Source organism: Thamnophis sirtalis, unplaced genomic scaffold, assembly GCF_051295495.1.
Source record: "Thamnophis sirtalis isolate CommonGarterSnake01/CBP01778 unplaced genomic scaffold, rThaSir2_p1.2 scaffold_6, whole genome shotgun sequence".
Classification (NCBI taxonomy): Eukaryota; Metazoa; Chordata; class Lepidosauria; order Squamata; family Natricidae; genus Thamnophis; species Thamnophis sirtalis.
The window spans coordinates 11,691,913-11,708,708 of NW_028261386.1; the positions used below are offsets into that span (position 1 = coordinate 11,691,913).

Here is a 16,796-nt window from a genome sequence, read left to right on the forward strand (position 1 = left end):
AGCTTCCTATAAAACAAACAACAAGCTCTGAGTTGTTTAGTGTCATTCTACTTATAAAGGGTAGAACATTGTTGTCATTACATTGACTGTCCGTCAGGCAAGAGCTTGATGGTAACCAGCAGCTTCTACCTCAACCCAGAAGGTCATTGCAAAGGTTCATATAATAGACTGTACAGTCAGCCACTAACCCAATCAGCATTCCATGACATTAGATCTAGCAGCATCCACTCACACTAACAGGGTCAAGAGTTCCTTGTTTCCAAAGGTACTGATATTCCGTAGCCCCTTAAGTTAGAAAAGTATTGCTAAGAATCCAATTGCTTTCCGTTTGAAGGATTAATTTCCGACATGAAAGATCAGGTCCATTAAACTATTTATTGCTAATCATGACCTATGCTCAGGTGTCATCTCAGCTAATGGTTAGCACCTGCTTGGATAACAGTGAATGGCATTCAAGGGAGGTGGCTATGTAGGGATTCTAGGCTGATCCCTCTTTTAACTCTGCCCCCAGGTTCCATCACTCCTTCTCCTACAATTGACTTCCAGTAAACTGCCAGGATATCCTTGAAAATTAGTGGCTCAGCATGGTCTCTAGTTGGAATGGAACCTCTAGCGCAAGGGTGTCAAACTGGCGGCCCACAGGCCGGATGCGTCATGCACAGGCCACGCCCACCCCAGCTCCATGAATGGGGAAACTGTCACAAAACATCACGTGACAGCAACGTGATGCAGCTAGTTTAACAGCTAGTGGTCTAGAGCAATGTCTCTCCACCTAAAATCTTTTAAGATCGGTGGACTTCAGCTCCACATGCTGTCCAGGGAATTCTGGGAGCTGAAGTCCACACATGTTTAAAAGGGCTAAGGTTGAGAAACACTGCTATCGAATTCTCCATAACGATCAATTTCCAAAATGTTAAAGTGAGCATACCGCTAATCTCCAGGCTAGTCACCACTTCAAGAGCTCTCTTTCTGATATTTCAGGTTTGTTGCATTTGCATGCTTAAGATTTCCGGAAGCAGAAATGAATAAGAGTATTGTGGATGACGGAAATAAGATAAATCATACTTTACAGTTGGTGGGCGCAGAAACGGTGATTCATATAAAGACTCGGAAACGTTGCAGCTGTTGACATTTGAGATACATGATAAAATATACAGTAATAGTATAAATGCATCATAATAGAATCTCGCTCGACTCAGAGCCGCAGGGCACGCTGGCTTGGAATTTGAAGAGGAATTATTCCACATATCCGGAGGACACTAGACTGAGAAAGTTGGGAAGAGATAGCATCTGGTCTCATGTTATGCATGCCTTGGCTATCAACAGCCTCGTATACAGCTATGTCTCTCCTTTCCTCCCAGACATTCAGGAGAGAATTCACATCCCTATGAGCGAAATTGGAAAAGGAGAATGAAATTCTCACGTCTGATCCAGTGGATGATGGTTACTAGTGAAAATCTTATTTAAAAGCTAAAATGACTTTCTCCGAGAAGCCCTTTCCTGTTTTCATGTGTTTCCAAACCTCTTAAGAATTAATTTGCTCTAAGAATTAAATTCCCTGAGGCAAACCATTGTTTTTACAACAGGGAGGATGTTCGGCACCATTAAAGGAGGACAAAAGTGGATAATTAAGACATGCTACCATATCTATCTCCTTTGACAAGTTCAAGGAACATCCAGATTAAAAGGGGGAGATAGGATGTTTAACCATTTTTTCCCACTATTAGAAGAGAAAGAGATAAACTCTATTTACATGTTTAGATAAACCACACATAGAGATACACCACATTTACACACTGTTCAATGAAAAAGCTAATAAGGAAACAAAATCAAAAATCAGAACACAACCTCTGCAGCTACCAACACCAAATAAAGCAGGGATTGATCCCAAGCAAATAATCAAACAGAAAGCAATAACCTAATCAAGGAATGACCAAGAATAAAACGGCACTCCCATCAATACAAGCAAGGCAAGATACTATATACGAACAGGAAACAAATGCCACACTCTGTTCTCACTGATGACATTACCAAGTTGGGTAATGAAACGGCTGCAAACGAACAAGCAAGCTCAGAGAGCACCAAGTCCTTTTTTCCTCTCCTTTTTCTCCAAAAATAGTCTTCCCAAAGAGTTTACACTTTAAGATTAAAAAATCTAGGTCACATATAAGTTATGAACCCGCAGCAAACTTTGGATGGTAGAGAACAATTTAGAAAAGTGAACTGCACTGAAATAGATAGGAAATCTCTTCCCTGCTTCTCTGAAACAGGACATACACGTGAATCAGAGATGGTATTCACTTACCTTTCCTACCGGTTCACAAATGTGAGAGCGTGTGTGCGTCCGTGCATGTGTCCAGCCTTCTGCGCATGTGCTTCGGCTAAAATAAGGGCCTAAATGGGATGCCATAGAGTCGGGGCAGGTGGGCAGGGCCACCTGCAATTTCTGCTACCGGTTCGGGTGAACCGGTACAAACTGGCAGAATAGCACCTCTGATCTGAATCCATGGATCATTGTCCTTTCAAGAAAGGGCTGTTGGGAAGATTATCCTCTATCCAGTCTAGCTTCACTTGACAGATAACAAGTACTAAAGGGCCTGAGCAACAGATTGAGCCAAATGACAAGGGAAAAGAAGTCCATCTGTTCATTAAACCATGTAAGATGTCTTCTGGAAGCAGCCAGTTCCCTGCAACCGATCACTCTCATTTGGATGTTGTTTTGTTTACCGTTAAAATTTTCTATTCTTTTGTCCTTAATTGTCTTTAATTAATGGTCTGCCTTTCAATTAATCTTCCCATTAGTGCAAAACTGTAGCAGTAAATACAAACAAAAAAAAAAATGTGGGGAGCCAAACGCCAGAAATAGATTCAAGCTACGCTTGCAAGCTCAACTGCTTCCCTTCTGCCTTGGCATCCACAATCTGAGGCGTTGACCCTATTTGTATTTATACAGCCATACTTGACTTCATCACCATTAACTCAGTGGCGGGATTTGAATAATTTAACAACCGGTTCTCTGCCCTAATGACCAGCTGGCTAGGCGTGGCTGGGTGGTCATGTGATTGGGTGGTCATGGCCAACTCAATGTCACTCATGTTGATGGGTGCTTTGCCTAAACTGTTGTAATATAATAAGGGTTAACCAGAGAGGCAGTTTCTGTAAGCAGGGCAAGAAAGATTACCATATTTTTCAGCGTATAAGACGCACCTTTTTTCCTCAAAAAAGAGGCTGAAAATCTGGGTGCATCTTATACATCAAATACAGCATTTTTTGCCCCCCTTCACTAAAATGGCTGTGCATGGCCTTTCAGAGAGCTCGTGGGGATTGGGGAGGGCAGAAATAAGCAAAAAAATGGGCTTTTTTTGCCCCGCCAGACCCCAGCAGCACTCTATAAGCCTCCATAAGGCTATGCATGCAATTTTTTTTGGCAAAAAACGGACTCGTTTTTGTGAAAAACGGGCCGTTTTTTGCTCTTTTTTGCTCCCCCAGGAGCACTCTGCAACCCCTCCCCCCAAAAGCTATTCATGCCTTTTATTTGAAAAAAATGGGTCCGTTTCGTGAAAAACAGTCATTTTTGGAAGGTTTGCAGAGTGCAAAAACTTTTTTTTTCCTTTAGGAAAGCTCTTTGGAGTGATTGATGAGAATTACATTGATCAAGTGCTGTGCCAGCAGAAACAAAGTCTTAGGTGCTGGAGGTTGTCAGATTTCCTTCTCTAGCACATGGATAAATACACCTGGAAACATCTACCTACCTATCTACCTACTCTCTCTCTCTCTCTCTCTCCCTACCTACCTACTGTGTGTCTCTGTCTCTCTCTGTCTCTGCCTCTGTCTCTCTCTCCCCCCCTCTATCTACCTACCTACTCTCCCTCCCTCCTGTATTTCTCTCTCTCTCTCTCTCTCTCTCTCTCTCTCTCTCTCTCTCTCTATCCCTCTATCCCTCTATCTACCTACCCACCTACTCTCTCACTCTCTACCTACCTACTGTATTTCTCTCTCTCTCTCTCTCTCTCTCTCTATCCCTCTATCTATTTACCTACTCTCTTTCCCTACCTACCTACTGTATTTCTCTCTCTATATATCCCTCTCCCTACCTACCTACTGTATTTCTCTCTCTCTCTCCCTCCCTCTCCCTCTACCTACCTACTTTTTTTTTAATTTGCCTCTTCAAAACCTTGGTGCATCTTATACTCAGGTGCGTCTTATACTCTGAAAAATATGGTAGGTTAGAAACAACACCAGAATGTTTCCTTCCTGCCTTCCTTACAGAATTAGTCCTGTAAAATGGGAAAAAAACAAAATGAGATTTCTTCCAACAACCGATTCTCCAAACTGCTCAGAAAGTTAACAATCAGTTATCCCGAATAGGTGTGAACTGCCTGAATCCCACCACTGCATTAATTCCTGCAAATGGAGTAACTCCCATTTTGGAAGAGTTCAGGAAAGGGAAAGTCTCCCTGGATCCAAGCATGACTCCTGGAGAGCAGAAATACATCTAAGATGCTCTCTTGATGCCAAGAGTGAACCAGCTCAAGTGCCCATATACATCATCAAGACGATTGTGCTTCTTTTTCACCGGTGGTAATTCACAGACAAACAACTACAATGGTACCTCAAGAAATAACAGAATAGCAGAATAGAATAACAGAATAGGAAGAGACCTTGAAGGTCTTCTGGCCCAACCCCCTGCCTCAAGCAGGAGACCCTACAGCATTTCCGAGAAATAGCTACTCCATCTCTGATGAGCTACTACAGCACACCAATAACCAGAATAGGAATCATGCCCAAGACAACAGAGGTAGCAGTACTTTCACAGAAAACACTCCAAAAGTTTGACTTCCTACCTGTCGGAGCCCTTTTAAGAACTTCTTCCGTTTCCTGAGATGCTGACAAAGGCCGAGGTCATTCTCCCGATCGGAACTGTAGTGGTGATGGTGATGGTGGAAGTGGTGATGGTGCAACCGACTCTTTTTTAGGTGGTAGGGCAGCCCATTAGCAAGCACTTCTCGTTTCTTCTTTGCTAAGGGATCCCGATGCTTGTTGGCAAGGTCAGGCGGCTTCACCACGACATCTTTCTGTTTACAACCAGGAAGAAGAAGAAGAAGAAGAAATTGTTAGGTAAGCTCCCCATTGGGAGAGCGAGTGCATTCAGAGAAGCGTTGTGAGAGTGTTGTTGGAGAACACACAAACCAGCATACAGAGACACTGCAGTTTAAGTAGGCTTTTACTTTCGGGGAAGTAGAGGTATCAGAATCCATCAAACAGTCCAAGTCATACACGATTAAGGCAGTCAGTCATCCACGTCTTTCAGTTAAGGGATAATCCAAATAACATAGTCCATAATCATACAAACAGTCTGGTACTCAAAGTTTGCTAGTAGTTGCAAAACTTACAATAGCTCACTTTACGGCACCTCTAACAGCCAGCTTCCAAACACTCAGATCAGATCAGCATCTAACAGTGATTCTGGCTCCATCTTATGGCCAATTGAGGAAACAGCAACCAATCACATTTACAGTCTGATTTAAAGAAACAGGTATAGCATTGTTACATGATTTATATATTGCCAACCCAACCGTTAGATTATATTCCTATCAGAAATGGTCATAAAAAATATTTTCGCATAATGACTGGAAGTCCCAAAGATGCTTTTTCAGGAGGCAACTGGACTTTTTTTTTGAAGACGTTTCGCTTCTCATCCAAGAAGTTTCTTCAGCTCTGACAGGATAGTGGGCTTCTTCAGAGTTGAAGAAGCTTCTTGGATGAGAAGTGAAATGTCTTCAAAAGAAAAAAAAACAAAGGAAGTCCAGTTGCCTCCTGAGAAAGCCCCTTTGGAACAACCACTACCTGGATGACTGAGAATCTCTACAGATTTATAATGTACTGCATTCACTTTTGGTCACCATGCTATAAAAAAGATGTTGAGACTCTAGAAAAAGTGCAGAGAAAAGCAACCAGTATGATTAGGAGGCTGAGACTAGAACATATGAAGAACGGTTACAGGAACTGGGCATGGCTAGTCTAGTGAAGAGAAGGACCAGGGGAGACATGATAGCAGTGTTCCAATATTTGAGGGGATGCCACTGAGAGGAGGGGGTCAATCTATTTTCCAAAGCACCTGAAGGCCAGACAAAACTGACCAAGGAGAGATTCAACCTAGAAATAAGGAGGAACTTTCTGACAGTGAGAACAATCAACCAATGGAACAGAAGTTGCCTTCAGAAATTGTGGGAGCTTCATCACTGGAGGCTTTCAAGAAGAAACTGAACTGCCATCTGTCAGAAATGGTATAGGGTCTCCTGCTCGAGTAGGGGTTGGACTGGATGACCTATAAGGTCCCAACTCTATTAATCTATCTGACTGGAAGTGCCATTTTGTGGAATTCAATGAAGCAGCCTGAGGCTCTGTCTTTAATGCCTTATAAAAAACCAACAGGGTTGGATGTCTCTAGGTGTCTATGGGGATAGTGACCTGTTCTGACCCCCCCCCTCGACGGCTCGTTAATAAACACAGACAATTAAACTTAAAAGGACTTTGCTTTATCAGTTTTCAGTTCAAACTGGCTTCGAGCCCAGAAATAACATAAACATCACTCTCCGATAAGAATTCAAAACAAAACTCTTACAAGCAATATGCAGTTCTTCCGAAGTCTTCACAGATCAGTTTACAAGAAACACCAAAGCACTTGTCCAAGTGTAACAGGCATAAATCATGATTAATAATCAAACAATATTTTACCAAACACGGAACACACGAAGGAACGTTGACTCCAGTGACTGGGGTGTGGCAGCATCTCTCCTTTTATCTCCAAACCTCCTTCTAACCACTCCCAGCTGCCTAATGAATCTTGATCCCGAAAAGACTCTCAGCAGAACTGCTGAGTCACAACAGTGACCCATAGAGCTGGCACTGATAGCACAATCTGTGATGGCGCAGTGGTTAGAATGCAGTACTGCAGGCTACTTCTGCTACCCGCTGGTTGCCTATAGTTCAATTCTCACTGGCTCAAGGCTGACTCAGTCTTCCATCCTTCTAAAAGGGTAAAAGGATGATTCAGATTGTTGGGGGCAATATGCTTTGACCACTTAGAGGGCTGTAAAGCACTGTGATGTGGTATATAAATCTAAGTGCTACTGCTATTGATTTCTGTAAGGTGACACTTCCTGATGGAAGGGTATTGGGGCATACCAACCATGCTGGTTCTGGTAGGGCAAGCAGAAACTAGCAGAGATGGTCCTGATCCAATATCATATAGTTGGCAAACACAAGAAATCAGGAAGCAAGGTTTGAATGACTACAGGTTGATTGCATGCTAACACTCTCTACAAGAATCCGAACTACTAACAGTCAAGGCAAATTAGCGGTGGATAAGAATCCACAAAATTCAAGGTGGGCTGGACTTAGAACTCTTGTGGGCGCAAAGGGACTCAACTTCGATGTTGCACTTGACCTCTCCCTTGGCCTCAGCCTGTTCATCTCCTACATCAGGACTTTAGAAGTAACAGCCATCATCTTGAATTGCACCTGAAACCTATTTGGAGTTACAATGCCGTGTTGGGATAACAGGAAGCACCCAAACCTGACTGCACCACAATGCATTCTGAACCAGATGCAGTTCCTGAATGCTCTTGAATGGCAGCCCTATATACTTTATATCCCATTGGAGTAATCTAGCCAGGAGGTGACTAAGACACAAATTTCTCTGAATATGGCTTCCCAATCCCAAAACAGGCACAATGAGCACACAGGACAACCTGTACAAAGGCTCTTATAACCATGGATGTCATTCATGGTTCATTCTTCAAGTCAGTCTTGATAAAAACACACACACCACACCACATTTTGTTCAACTCTAATGCATCTCGGTCTAAGTTAGATGGACCGTTCAATGCTTTGCCTCAGTGATTGTGTTCATGTGACATGTTTAACCAGGTGAAAGATGTATTTGTACAAACTGCTATATTTCACACGCTTAGCTGATGTGCTCTGGTTGATATGCTTTCGTTGCCTAGAGTGTTGTGAGAAACTCAATTTATTTAGTTAAAGATTTTGAATTATTGGGCAAAGCTAGTATATTGTCTAAAAGTAGAAAATAGGTTAATTGAGCATTATATGCAAACTCAGCCCTCTTGAGTCATTAGACAAAGGCATGAAATCTGGACATTTAAATTTATCTTTAGAGGAATTGCCATGGCTAAGTGGAAAAAAATATGCTTTGCTTACAGAAAATCTTAAAAATCAATCCTGAACAGACAGATCTCTCTCTCTCTCTCTCTCTCTCTCTCTCTCTCTCTCTCTCTCTCTCTCTCTCCCTCCCTCCCTCCCTCCCTCCCTCCCTCCTTCCCTCCCTATCTTCCTATTTATCACAGAAACTGTCTGTCTGTCTGTCTATCTATCTATCTATCTATCTATCTATCTATCTATCTATCTATCTATCTATCTATCTATCTATCTATCTATCTATCTATCCATCTATATCTATTTATCTATCATCTCTAACTCTACCTACCTATCTTCCTATTTATCACAGAAATTGTCTGTCTGTCTGTCTGTCTGTCTGTCTGTCTGTCTATCTATCTATCTATCTATCTATCTATCTATCTATCTATCTATCTATCTATCATCTATCTGTTTATCTATCTGTCTATCTCACAGGAAGAGAGTGCAATAAATAGGAAGATAGGTAGATAACCTATTTTCCTATTTTTCACTCTGTCTGTCTGTCTATCATCTATCTACCTACCTATCATCTATCTATCTATCTATCTATCTATCTATCTATCTATCTATCTATCTATCTATCTATCTATCTATCTATCGCATAGTGCTACTTAAGGTAGATTCCTATGTTTTAGTTTAAGTCACACACATTAGCCTTTGAGTTACAAACATTTCATTTAGCAGCCATTCAAAGTTACAACAGCACTGAAAAATGTGACTTACGACCAGTCCTCGCACTTATGAACACCGCAGCATCCCTGCAGCCAATATGATCGCAATTGGAGTGCTTGGTAAACTGGCATGCATTTATAACAATTGCAGCATTCCAGAGTTGTGTGAACACCATTTGTTGCCTTTCCAACAAATACGGCAATAGATGGTAACTTTTTATGTTCCTATTTGTTCTGCAACAAGCGGCTTTAATTTACCACCAAAGGCAAATGTTTTCAGTTGAATAATGTGTCTGTTTTAGATTGGAATCAGTCTCTTCCTCCATTCACTGCCTGGCAAAGTTTCTAAAACCCTGCGCAGGCATTCAGCAGAAGAGAAGGGAAGCACCACGATCAATAGAGAGATGATTACAGAGTGAATAGAGGATTAAACATTAGATTTATCCCCACGGTGGACTGAATTAAATGTTCTCTGATAACCTACAAGATACACTGCCAATACCCTTAATTCACAATCTATGCTTTCAGCAGTTACTTAACCAGGATATAAAGGCTGGTTAAGCAGAACAGTTAAGCAGGGGGGACCTGAATATTTTTACATGATGGAAGACAATGACAAAGAGTGAGAGAATTTCTTTCAGCATTGAGTAAGCCGCTCAGGATTTGTATTTGCAGTAATAGGAAAGATAAGAACCTGTTAAGAATAGTGGGAAAGTTAATGAGAGTTTTCTATGTGAAAAAGATATGCATGGATTTCAATGGCCATTGATTTATCAGAATTGGCATAACGGTCTCTGCTGCACTGCCCAGGTAACGGTGAATTAAGATTGTTAGCACCTGACTTTGGAGGGAGGTGCAAAACTACCCAATCCCTTCTCCGCCAGGTCCTTGGTGCTCTCTGAGCTTGGTTGTTTTCTTGCAGACATTTCATTATCCAACTGGGTAGCATCATCAATGTTAGAAGGAAGTGGGGTTATTACAGGGGTGAAATGCTACCAGTTTGGGCCAGTAGCAAAAAAATGCTTTAAAAAAGTTTTTTTTAAAGTTCCGACAATCAACTGTGCATCTATATTCTAGCAAATCTAAATTGCGCAGCACAGCTGTTCTTCCCCCTCACTGTTCTACTTACTGTATTTTTCTGAGTATAAGATGCTCCGGAGTATAAGACGCACCTTAGTTTTTGGGGAGGAAAATAAGAAAAAAAAATCTTCCTCTGCCTACCAGCATTCATGGTATTCATTTGGCTAGCGTCCTGTCAGTGTGTGAGAGAGTTGAAGGCTGTTTGGAAACAAACAGTATTTGCTGTGTGAGCAACAAGGAAGGAGACAGCAAGGAGCCTGGGCATGGCTTGTTCTATACTAACGCTGCATGCTGTGCTGATATCTGAGAAACTGAAAGTAAAACTTCTCTTCTCTGCTGAACTAACACTTTGTAAAACCTGCTTTTGGCATTGTATATTTACTTAATGTGTTATATTACATATAAAGAGAAGTTATTGAATCCTGCTGAATCGGTTACTTGTGTGTGCTTTCTGGATGTGATTGCTGCTTCAAACTCTGGCACGTCCTTGCAGCAAATAGCGAACAGCCAGGTCAGCTTCAGCACATTATTGCAGCCTGATTCAGTGTGAGCAGCTGATTGGCGGGTGGATCGGCCTGCTGTGGTACAGGACCATTCATTCAGCAATGTTTCAAACTTACTATGGCACTGAATGAGGGAATTTACACTGTTCCTCATGGTTGTGGACAACACAGCAACCCTGTGGTTATGTAAATACAATCTGGGCACTTGGCAACCAGCTCACAGTTACAATGAATGGAGCATCCCTTGATCACGTGACCGCCATTTGTTTGTGACTTCGCTGTTGTGACTTCTGGAAAGCTGTAACACTAAGGATGCTGTGAGATTGCAAATGGCACATCAGCATGATACTTTGCCACTAAATGGGATCTGCCTAAGAATGGCAATAAGAGCCATGGAAAGTACCTTTGTCATTTGACATGGCTATTGACTCTCTTAGCCGCCCGGAGTCCTCTGGGATTGGGCGGCCTATAAATCTATTAAATCAAATCAAATCAAATCAAATCAAATCAATGGAGTTGCTGCTTCCAATTACCATCATTAAAGGAGGAGTATCTGCATGTACAAAGGAGATGGAGATTTGATTTTACATAACACACCTGCCGTTTTACAGATTTTGAGACCGCTGCCCTCTTCCCTGGAGTAGCTTCTATGTATTTATTATTTATTTATTAGATTTTTATCCTGTCTTTATTATAAGTAACTCAAGTGGCGAACATACATAATGCTCCCTCCTTCTCCTGTTTTCCCTACAACAACCCGAGGTTGGGCTAAGAAACTGTAACTGGCCCAAAGTCACCCAGCTGGCTTTCATGCCTAATGTGGGACTAGAACTCACAGTCTCCTGCTTTCTAAACCTGCACCTTCACTGCTAAGCCAAAGTAGCTCTATAAGATAATATAACGCGTGAAAATTTCTTCAATTTTTATTTAAAGGTGGACTGGAAAACCACTCTACTAAGCAGACGGTAAACCAGAATATAGTTATAATGATTTAATGACAAGGATGATAAATGTATTTTACTCTCACCTATAGATACGAGTGGAGATCTTTAAGCTAATGGCCGTTACTGAACCCGTCTATGATTCACCACACCTCTGGCTGGATGCTAGCTCAGTGCTCAGCAATTGGAGCCTCCATGCTAACATTTTGCTGCTTAGTTACAAAAGAGATGGAAAAGGGATTCATTTTCCCTCTTTTTTTATTATATCCCCTCCCCCCCAGCTGATCAGCCCAAGAATAAACTGAATACAAGCACTATTTGGAAAGGCAACATTATGTGCTCTTAGTAGTAGATTAATGAATGTAATTATCTCCCATTGTGGAAGTACATGCGGCAAACCTTGTAATTTATAGAGCACTATAAAGTTCTAATGTGTTTTTATGTCCTAAGCCGCTTAACCATAATCTAATGTATTTTGTGCCCAGCCTTCTCCTTAAGTGGTTTCCCAGCGCTATGGAGATGATAAATCCTTCCCAACTCCTGGTCATTTTAGCCTGAATGTGACACAACTGGAAATGCCAAAATTTTCAATCAGGCATTAGAAAGCAAAACGAATCCTGAAACACAAACACCGCCTCTGCGGATAATTAATTCCACTAATTGAATTGGCTACGTTTATAGTCTTTTCTTTAAAGTTGGAATGCAATATACATTTAAAAAAAAAACCAGAACGGGCTTTAATCTCATCATTGTGGATGTCATATCGACTCTTTGACCTCACCTGTGAATAATCATGTCTAGTAAATAATGATGGTAAGGAAGAAGCTTGGTACAAAGTCATTTGTGTTTAAATTTCACAGGCGGTCCTCGGTTTTACAGTGGTAATTTGTAGTGGAATTTCTGCCACTAAGGGGAAGGAATCGTGAAGTGTGGCATCACATTGCTCTGGCCCGCCAATGGCCAGCAAATTCGGACAGTGAGGAGGTTGGGGAGGAACATGGACCAGTCACGGAGTCTGGGGAAGGCTCTGACGAGGGCTCTGCATCGGAGACAGAGATGGGGCCAGGACTGTCTGACAGTTATCAGCTACCTTTAAAATCAGATATCAGTGAGGCAGACGAAAAACTGGAGCCTGTTCCCAGTGTGCACATGCACAGAGTTGCCAGACGAAGGGAACAGCTAAGGAAAAAGGGTAGACTTGGGAGTAAGGCCACAGGTGGACGGTGAAGGGCCCCTCCCACAGGAAATAAAAGAGCAATGAAAGGGGAGGGGTGTTTGCAGGAGACAATTAGTTCATTCCTGCCTTCTTGCAAAGTATTGCGGGGTCTGAAAGATATCGGCCTGGCCATTCTCCAAGCCTGATAAAGGACGGTAATTGTGAACTATCTTGAAAGACTGTGGACCAGGACTTTGCTGGAGAGGAATTCACTGTAAATTAAATAAAAGGGGTTTATCGGGATGAGGACTCAGCTTCGTGCTGTTGGGGAAGTCTAAGCAGGAACAGAAAAGCCCCCCCTCCCCTGCTTAGGGACAGGATTAATAATGTTGCCATCATTAATTGAATCTCACTGGTTGTCAGGTGAGGACTTAGCCCTATCCAAGCCATTCCTGGCTTGATCCCTCCCAGTCCCCAGCCTTGGTAAGGTAAATTATTCTCTCCTCTGCTTCCTCTTGCCCTGCTCTCCCACCTGCTTGTCTTCCCCCCATCTCGGCCCTTGGGGCTGCTTGCGTACCTGTTACCACCAGCTGATCATCAGCCCTGCCTGCTTCAATTCTGCTTGCTACACCACCTACCACTGGGCCTTTTTTTATCCATGCTTTTATGTTGATGCAGCTGGGGCTTTTCCCCTGCACCAATCAAGGCCTCTGTCCACGACCCACTCAGGCCCTTTGTCAGAGGTGGGCTGCTGCCCGTTTGCACCGGTTGGGTGAACTGGTAGTTAAGATTCTGTGCAGTTCAGCAGACCAGTAAATCCCACCACTGACTGGCCCTGGCCTTGCTCATTTTTCACCCTGTTTTCCTGGCCATTATCCAGCCATTTGGGGCTCATTTTTCAATACAGCCTGAAAAAATGCTCGGAAAATGACCCCCAAAATGCATGCATGGGGGGGGGGATGCTCGGCCTCCTGCAAGCCAACCTGGAAGCCAAAACGGGACACAGGGGCATTGCGCGAGGCCCCAAAATTCAACGTGAACGCTCCCTGCACATGCGCCCTGCTGCCCACGCATGCTTGTGCATGTCCCCCGCATGTGCCCCACTCCTGTGCATGTGCGGCAGAGACCCAAAGACCAGCTGGCCGGCCGGAGGCACATGCACAGTGGAGCTGACTGGGCCGACGGCTGGTGTGCCCGCAGAGAGGACTCTGTGTGCCACCTGTGGCACGCGGCCCTTAGGTTCGCTACCACGGCCCTCGAGAGCCCACCTGTCCATATAATACTGAATAACCGCACCTGATATTTTGCTAATTTGCATTACAAGGCAACAGAAAACAAGAGATGTAATAAAAAGCCAGATCCGGATTAGAACTGAAAAAATTAAATTACTTTTTCATGGATCTTTGTAGTCATTTGACATTTCATATAATCCACATATATTGGAGTAGAAAGAGATGATATGGGTCACCTGGTCCAACCCCTCCGGGTATCATTCTGTAGCAAGATAGCGTAAAGAGGATGCCCAGTCGAGGGAAAAGATTTTCTCCCGACCGCCGAAAAAGAGATAGGCTCGCACCAATCTATAATCGAAGAAAATAAATCTCTCCTCATTGCAAGGCAGCCATCAAAGGCACTCCTACACGAAGCCTGTTGGTGGTGCAGCCCCCAAAGCTTATAAATTTGATTTGGAAATTGTGAAAGGTATCAAGAGAGACGCTCCACTTTATTACAAGCCACAGGGGCATAATTTATCAAGGTCTTGGCCAAAAGGGACTTATTTCCTAGGCGTTCTCCATTTAAAAGTATTTCTCCTGTCATATAAAGTAAGAACAGCCTGCCTCCTCTTCTATGCCAGCATCCACGTTTTCCATTAACCCTCTTCCAGAACTGCTTTGGTTCGCACCAGATCTTTTCCCTCACGCTTTTACCAATCAGTGATAGGAAATAATAGGCGGAGGCAGAGAAAAGTGGGGAATAAAATAAACGCTTTTAGCCTCTCTTTCTTAAATTGTCTCTTCCCCAGCTAACCTGAGAAAGTGATCCATATATTTTCCCAGGAAATGAATACAGTATGCAGTACTAGCTAGATACCCGTGCTTCATGACAAAACTATGTGATTGGGCAATGCAGGAGAAATCCGGTTCATTCCGGTTCAATCTGTTGGCTCAGTGGTGGTCAGTGATTGAAACACGTAAGGGAATTTTGCTCCTGCTGCCTTGAGTCTGGAAGCAGCTCCATAGGTGGAAGGCATAGACATTTTGGTGAGGTAGTAACGTTTAGTACTGTAAGGAGCCCCAGGCCGCTCCTGAGTGAAGGAGTGGAACATCTGCCCGTTTGAACTGAGGTAACGGAATGTGAGGCAACTGGTAGTGAGGCAAAGGCGCATGGAACGCTGTTACCTTCCCACCAAGGTGGTCCCTATTTTTCTACTTGCATTTTTACGTGCTTTCGAACTGCTAGGTTGGCAGAAGCTGGGACCAGTAACGGGAGCTCACTCCATTACGCAGCGCTAGGGATTTGAACCACCAAACTGCCGACCTTCTGATCAACAAGCTCAACGTCTTAGCCACCGAGCCACCCCATCCCTATATCCTATATCCAAAGACTTAGCGAAGTCTTTATTGCTGGAAAAGATGGCAAAAAAGGAGGATGACCAGGAACAAGGTGAATGGACTTGATTATAATGGTGATGGGTGAGTTCCTGGTGTGTTCAGAAAGAGCCATGTGCAGCTGTGGGTTAAAAGAGAAATTGTATACGTCTCTTTAAAACAGCGCATGCCGCCACCCTCACAAAAAGCTTTTATTTCCACATTCTGTCGCAGCTTCCCAGACACCTCCTGACAACACTTTGTTCTACAAAAAGAGCATATGTGAACCGCCTTCCCTCCCAATAACCTCTCCATTGTTGCAACCCAATGAAAATGCTGGTTTTGGTTCTCTTGAAAGCCTATAATTTTGTGTGTTAACCGCCGGTCACATACCTAGCTATCAGCACTACGTTCCCTGGCTCTGAACATCTGGGCCATATTGCATTTCAGAAGAGTAACTACATAAAACAAGGCAAAGGGGGAAAATACTGTTTTCAGACGCAGAAGAAAAAGTCATTATAAAGGAGCCAACAAATGTATTTTAAATTAAGCTGGGGTTTATGGTTCAAGCATGTTCTGAGCACCTAACAGCTTATTTTAGCTTAATTATGATCCTTATAGACAAGTCTTTCTCCATATATAAGCACTGCAGGCTTACAACAATTAACATGAAACTGGAAAATAACTCCTTGGGTCAATCAAACTATTTGCATTGTGTGACATGATATGTTTTATTCATTTGGGTGTATGTAGCATGTTGCATGAACACAGCAATTGCCCCTTGTTCAGCCAGGTTTTTGCAAGTTGTGTGAATTCAAATTTATTATGCCATACATACATACTGTACATATCTTTATTGTCTCCAAGTTAAACACGTTAAACACCAATGGTCTTGTGCATTTCTACAGATGTCTACCCCTGTGTGTGTGTGTGTGAGAGAGAGAGAGAGAGAGAGAGAGAGAGAGAGAGAGAGACAGACAGACAGACAGACAGACAGACAGACAGACAAGAGAGAAGGAGAATTTGCATTCTCTATGCTTTCATCCATACAGGGTGGTGACACCTAATATTGATTTGATTTAGATTTTTCTTTTGTTCGCTCCCTTTGCATTTTGAAAATTGACAAAAATAAACAATCATTATTTATATTTCTGAAAGCATTTTTTGTTTACAGCATTTTTTTCACACCTGCCTACAACTTTTGCACAGTTCTGTACAATGGGTAGTCCTCGACTTACAACAGTTCATTTAAGAGCCGAGGTGGCGCAGTGGTTAAATGCAGCACTGTAGGCTACTTCAGCTGACTGCAGTTCAGCAGTTCAGCTGTTCAAATCCCACTAGGCTCAAGGTTGACTCAGCCTTCCATCCTTCCGAGGTGGGTAAAATGAGGACCCGGATTGTTGTTGGGGGCAATATGCTGACTCTGTAAACCGCTTAGAGAGGGCTGAAAGCCCTATGAAGCGGTATATAAGTCTAACTATTGCTAATTGCTAATGACCGTTTGACCATTTGAAGTTACAAAGGAATTGATAAGCGTGACTTATGGCTGTTTTTCAAACTCAGACAATTCAGATGCTGGGCAACTGGCATGTATTTATTATGATGGTTGCTTTTGGAAAAAAGCAAAGGCCAAATGG

The 16,796-nt window shown here is 42.8% G+C and overlaps 1 protein-coding gene across 1 annotated transcript in view; it reads right to left on the minus strand.

Annotated features, from left to right (window-relative positions):
* The window catches only part of AUTS2 (activator of transcription and developmental regulator AUTS2), a 1,079,640-nt gene that overhangs the window by 858,279 nt on the left and 204,565 nt on the right, over positions 1-16,796 (minus strand). The window contains exon 2 of the mRNA XM_087717194.1: positions 4,845-5,075. Coding sequence (XP_087573320.1) covers positions 4,845-5,075 — 231 coding nt within the window. The remainder of the gene's footprint in view (positions 1-4,844; positions 5,076-16,796) is intronic.